General features: G+C 42.9%; 1 protein-coding gene across 1 annotated transcript in view; it reads left to right on the top strand.

Moving 5' to 3' along the window:
- Window positions 1-402: 402 nt before the first annotated feature.
- LOC128021181 (FRAS1-related extracellular matrix protein 2-like) overlaps window positions 403-6,000 on the top strand; it is a 49,701-nt gene continuing 44,103 nt past the window's right edge. The window contains exon 1 of the mRNA XM_052608198.1: window positions 403-5,602. Coding sequence (XP_052464158.1) covers window positions 607-5,602 — 4,996 coding nt within the window. The 5' untranslated portion in view covers window positions 403-606. The remainder of the gene's footprint in view (window positions 5,603-6,000) is intronic.

Raw genomic sequence — 6,000 nt, 5'->3', positions numbered from 1 at the left:
ACTTTAGCATTACCGGTTGAGCTACATAGGAAATACTTAATGTAAGATGTAAAAACAATAAGTTAATGTTGTTTTATGTTTCTGCTCTTTAAGAGTTAAATCAACAACCTAGAGATAAAATAGGTAAAAGTTTAAATTCAATTGCACTTTTAGACATCAGAAAAAAAAAAAATTTAAACTTCAATTCAGTTGTGTTTGTTAAATGAGATAGCTTTACTGAGAACGGAATACATAATTCTATTAATTTTAGGTGAAGAATTATTGTATCCAGACGCGCCACATCAGATCATCAGCACAGTTAAAGAAGACAGTCAAATCCTTTGAGAAAATCACCTGCGAACGTGGGAACGCAACTCTCCGTCCAATAGAATGAAGCTGTGGGCGTGTCCTCCTGCTGTCATCCACGCGCAAGTTAAAACTGAGCTCGCGCTGAGTCTGTGGGAATGCCGCTCGAGCATCCTGGTGCGCGTGTGGATTTTTTTTAACTTTCTGATTTGTTTCCTCTCCCCTCGTGGATGTAAAGCACAAAGAGCGGAGAACCCCATCGAGCTCCATTTGGATATTTCAATTACCCACGGACCTCCTGTAGCTCTGTGTGCATTCAGCATGGAACTTCACAGATTTCTCATTCTCGTGCTTTCACTGACAGGTAGTTCAGCGCGAGGAGTTGAAACACACGGATTGTCGTACGCGTACACGCCAGAACTCTCCGAGGACGCGATACTGGTGGCGAACAACGGCATACACGTGCCTTTCGGGAGATCTGTTTACATAGATCCGATCAACGATTTGGTCATTGAAGTTCAGCCGGGAGACAGGTGCAGTATTACCGTTCTGGATGATCCGCTGTCTCAGAGACCGGGACATGTCTCTCCTAAAAAGTTCCCGTGTGAATTTGGTCCCAACGATGTAAGATACTCTCATTTCGGTTCCAGGAGCCCTTCAGGTGACAGGGTGAAGCTGCAACTCAGGTATGACACTCAGACTGAAACTATTATCATCCCCTTTATGCTAGAGGTGGAGGTTGTTTTCACACAGTTGGAGATTGTTACTAAGAACATGCCTCTTAATGTTGATAAACTGCTTGGTACTAGTAATCCTATCGGCAGAAAGCATTTAGACTTCACATATGATAAAGATTTAGAACAATGTGAGGTAACATCCCTGGCTGCCAGCAGCGCTCTTCCTAAATATGGTAAAGTTGTTGATGAGAGCAAACTGGAGAAAATGATGGACTGTGACCTGTTTCTCAAATCAGATATCCGCTATGAGCACACGTCTACCCACAAGTCCCCAAATAAGGATTACATCCCAATGGTTGTGGAGCTACGGAGCAAAGAAAATTATTTACTTAAACAAGAGTATTTCCATGTAATGATTCGGATAAAAGAGGGCGAAGAAAACACTCCCCCCAAACCGAGTTTTGTGGCTATGATGATGATGGAAGTTGATCAGTTTGTTATGACAGCTTTAAATACTGACATGTTGGCTGCGGAGGACACAGAATCCGATCCTAATGATCTCGTTTTCAACATCACTTCTCCTCTGTCCTTTGAAGAGGGCTATATTGTGAGTACAGATGATAGGAATTTACCTATCACATCCTTTTATCAAAGGGATCTCAAAGATCTGAAGATCGCATACAAACCTCCCTCTTTGGACTCGGATACAGAGAGGATCTTTCAAATAGAGTTTGAGGTCATAGACACAGACGGTGGCATTTCAGATCCTTTTGCTTTCATGATTGTTGTGAAGCCTATGAATACATTAGCGCCAGTAGTCACTAAGAATACCGGCCAGCTATTATATGAAGGCCAGTCTAGGTCTTTGTTTACTCAGAACAATTTAGAAATAAGTGATGAAGACAACCTGGAAAGTGTGAGGATAACGGTGGTTGGTGGACTGCGTCACGGTCACTTAACTGTTCTGGGCACCAACAGGAAGTATTTTACACTGGCTGATCTGGAGGTCGGCATTGTGGTATACCAGCATGATGGCAGTGACACATACAGTGATAATATAATATTCAGAATGTCAGATGGCAAGAATGAAGTTGAGTTTTTGTTCCCCATCACAATTGTACCCACAGATGATGAGCCGCCCATCATAAATGCAAACATTGGGCTGATTGTATTCAAAAACCAGATGGTGCCCATCTCACAGCTCACCCTCAGTGCAGCAGACATCGACTCTGAAGATTCCAGCATTCAATTTACAATCGAGCCTCCATTTTCTGCTATTGGCGAGGTTGTGGTTAGGCAATCTGAAGCACCCGAGGACCCGTCATCCTGGAAATTTAATGCAGAAGATGGTGTTTATGAGAAAGTAGTGACACAGTGGCTCCAGAAAGATATCATAGATGAAAAGCTGTTCTATAGGCATACGGGTCCACACATCACAGAGACAGTTACTGATCAGTTCATTTTCAAAGTACAAGATGATGCTGATCCTCCCAACCAATCTGGCGAGAATTCATTTATTATAAGAATTTTACCTATCGATGATATTCCACCTGTGCTGTTCCCTGGCACTACTTTGCAGATGACGGTTCATGAGTACCAGCTGACTCATTTTAACAAGAATGCTCTTCGTTACACTGACTTGGACACAGAGGACGGTGACCTGAAATATACAATAACTCAACCGCCAACTGACACTGATGAGAATAATCCCATTAAATTTGGGTCTATTGTTTTGTCTGACAGCCCAGATAGTGATGTAACCGAATTTACTCAAGCACAAATTAACCATCATAAGATTTCCTACAACCCACCAGACCTTGAGCTTAGCATCACACCACATGTGGTGCGGTTCCATTTCACAGTAGAGGACACTGCTGGAAACAGTGCTAATGGAGTTTTTACAATTTTTCTGCAGCCTCTGAACAACGAACCCCCACAGATAACGAACACTGGATTCACAGTCCTTGAAAGAGGGTTGCATGTCATCACGAGTGCCGAACTTGACACAAATGACCTTGACACTGACAGTAAGCAAATTTCATTCACACTAAGTCAAACTCCACAGCATGGCCATCTTCAGCATATGTTTACTAACTTAAAAAAAGGAAGTAGTTTCCATTTGAAGGATATCGCTGACGGAAAAGTATCATATATCCACAATGGTGATGAAGTGACAAGTGACTCTTTTAAATTGGATGTTAGTGATGGTGTTCATGTTGTAACAATCACTGTGAAGGTAGGGGTAAAGCTTATTGATGATGAGACACCAACACTCAGCCTGACAAAGGGCACCTTTGGCTCTCGCTTGGATGTCCTGGAAAATGGTGCCACAGAAATGACTGCCTTTGTTATCCAAGGGAAAGTTGAGGACACTGATGACCTGAGGCTGACATTCATTGTGGAACAAGCCCCTAAGTTTGGAGAAATTCTGCTGAGTGGAGTTTCCTCAAGCAGATTCACCCAAGCTGATATCATCAGTGGTCGGGTTGTGTATGCTCACACCAGCGGTGAGATTGGTCTCATTTCTATAGAAGACTTTTTCAGCCTGACCCTCTCTTACATGTCTGATGAGTGGAATGTAGGGGGTAACCGAGTAAACAGAGTCCATGTTCATGTCACTGTTCTGCCTGTAGATAACCAGACACCAGTGGTCACAGTTGGCCCTACCTTTACCGTGTTTGAGGGGGATAAAAACACAATCAGTAGGCATCAGATAATGGTTGAGGATGAGGACACGCCTACTGAGGACATCCTGTGCACCATCATTGTTCAGCCCACATCAGGATATGTGGAGAATATCTCTCCAGCACCAGGCTCTGAAAAGTCAAGGTCGGGAATGGCGATAAGTGCTTTTACCATTAGAGATGTGAATGATGGTCATATTCACTATGTCCAAAGCATACATAAAGGAGTTGAGCCAGTAGAGGACAGGCTCACATTTAGATGTTCAGATGGTGTGAATTTCTCAGAAAGACAGTTCTTTCCAATTATAATTATTCCCACCAATGATGAAAAACCAGAGATCTTTACACAAGAGTTTGTTGTAATGGAGGGCATGAATGTTATCATTGACACACCGCTCTTGAATGGAGTCGATGCTGATGTTCCTGCAGAAGAGTTGACTTTTATCATCACCAAACCCCCAAATCATGGGTTTATCCTTCATCAGCTTCCTAGTGGCTCTGTCCCGGTCACAAATTTCACTGTGGAGCAAATCAAGGAAGCCTCTAGCATAATTTATGAGCATGATGATTCTGAAACCACTGAAGATAAGTTTGATGTTCTTCTTACAGATGGGAAACATTTAGCTAAGGCCACCATCATGATCATGATTATCCCTGTGGATGATGAAACACCAAGGCTTGCCATCAACGATGGGCTTGAAATTGAGATTGGTGAGACAAAGCAGATAAACAGTAAAGTACTAAAAGCTACTGATCTGGACTCCGACGATGAATCACTTACATTCATTATTCGCTACGGTCCAGGTCAGGGCTTCCTTCTTAGAAAACTAGCAGGTTATGTGGAGAAAAGATCTGCTAGGTCCCTAGAGAACATAACAGTTGGCATGAACTTTACACAAAACGATGTAAACAAGGGTCTCATTTTCTACTCTCACAATGGCCAGGTAGGCATTCAAGACCTTGTAAAGTTTGATTTAACAGATGGAATCAATCCTGTAATTGGCAGATACTTCTATATTACCGTGGGCAGCATTGACACCGTGTATCCTGATGTCATCAGTAAAGGAGTGTCTCTTAAAGAAGGTGGCAAAGTGACACTCACAACGAACCTCATCGGCTCTAGTGATCTCAACAGCCCTGATGAGAACTTAGTCTTCACCATCACAAGAGCCCCCGTGAGAGGGCATTTGGAAAGCGCAGATACACCAGGTATGCCTATTGTGTCCTTCACCCAATTACAGCTGGCCGGGAGCAAGATCTACTACATTCATACTGCTGATGATGAAGTCAAGATGGACAGCTTTGAGTTTGAGGTGACCGATGGCTACAACCCTGTGTTCCGCACATTCCGTGTTTCAATTGTTGATGTTGACAATAAAAAGCCGGTACTGACCATTCATGACCTTCTAGTGACTGAGGGAGAGACCAAACTCATTACACCCTTTGAGTTGTCTGTTGAGGACCAAGACACAGCTGAGCACCTTCTCCAGTTTACAGTCACCCAACTACCCATTTATGGCAAGCTGCTCTTCAACAACAGTCGACAAGTGACTTCTTTCACAAAGCAGGACCTGAATGAGAATATGATCAGCTACAAGCATGATGGCACAGAGTCGGACAAGGACAGCTTTTCTTTTACGGTCACTGATGGCACCCATTCAGATTTTTTTGTCTTGCCTGAAACCATTTTTGAGACCCAAAGGCCTCAGACCATGATGATTACCATTGTCTCAGTGGACAACAGTGTGCCTCAGATTGTGGTTAACAAAGGAGCAGCGACTTTAAAGGTCTTGTCCGCAGGTCACTTGGGTTATCAGATCACAAGAAAAGTCCTGAAGGTGGTAGACAGTGACAGTAGCCCTGAGGCTTTGGTTTTTCACATCACTGCACAGCCAGAGCATGGGTACCTGATTGACCTGGACAGAGGGAATGAGTCGATCAACATCTTCACACAAGGTAATGTACCATGAGCACCAAATTTTCTTACCATCTATGATTGGTTCCTGCCTGAAATACTTTTTCCATTCATTGTGCTAAAACTGTGCAGTTTAAAGCTCTGTAAAACCATAATTTGAAGATACACTTGTAAAAAATTGTCTCTTTAAAAAATGCTATGTACCCATCATGTTCAGGTTACCTGCTCTCATTAATACTTGAAATGATGTAGGTTCCATCACAAAACAGGCACTTTGCCCTTTGCCAAGAGCACAAGCTGTAAGATGTGTCTTTTAGCCTTCGGCTTAAATTCTTGATGAGACAACTATAGCGTTCACACATCTCCTTTCAATTATTAAGTTCTTATACTTTTCCCTTCTAACTTCCCTGTAGTGAGAAAGGAGTAACTGGTTACAGGC

The sequence above is a fragment of the Carassius gibelio genome, chromosome A10 (genome assembly GCF_023724105.1).
Source record: "Carassius gibelio isolate Cgi1373 ecotype wild population from Czech Republic chromosome A10, carGib1.2-hapl.c, whole genome shotgun sequence".
Taxonomy (NCBI): Eukaryota; Metazoa; Chordata; class Actinopteri; order Cypriniformes; family Cyprinidae; genus Carassius; species Carassius gibelio.
This window is presented reverse-complemented; position numbering and strand designations above follow the sequence as displayed.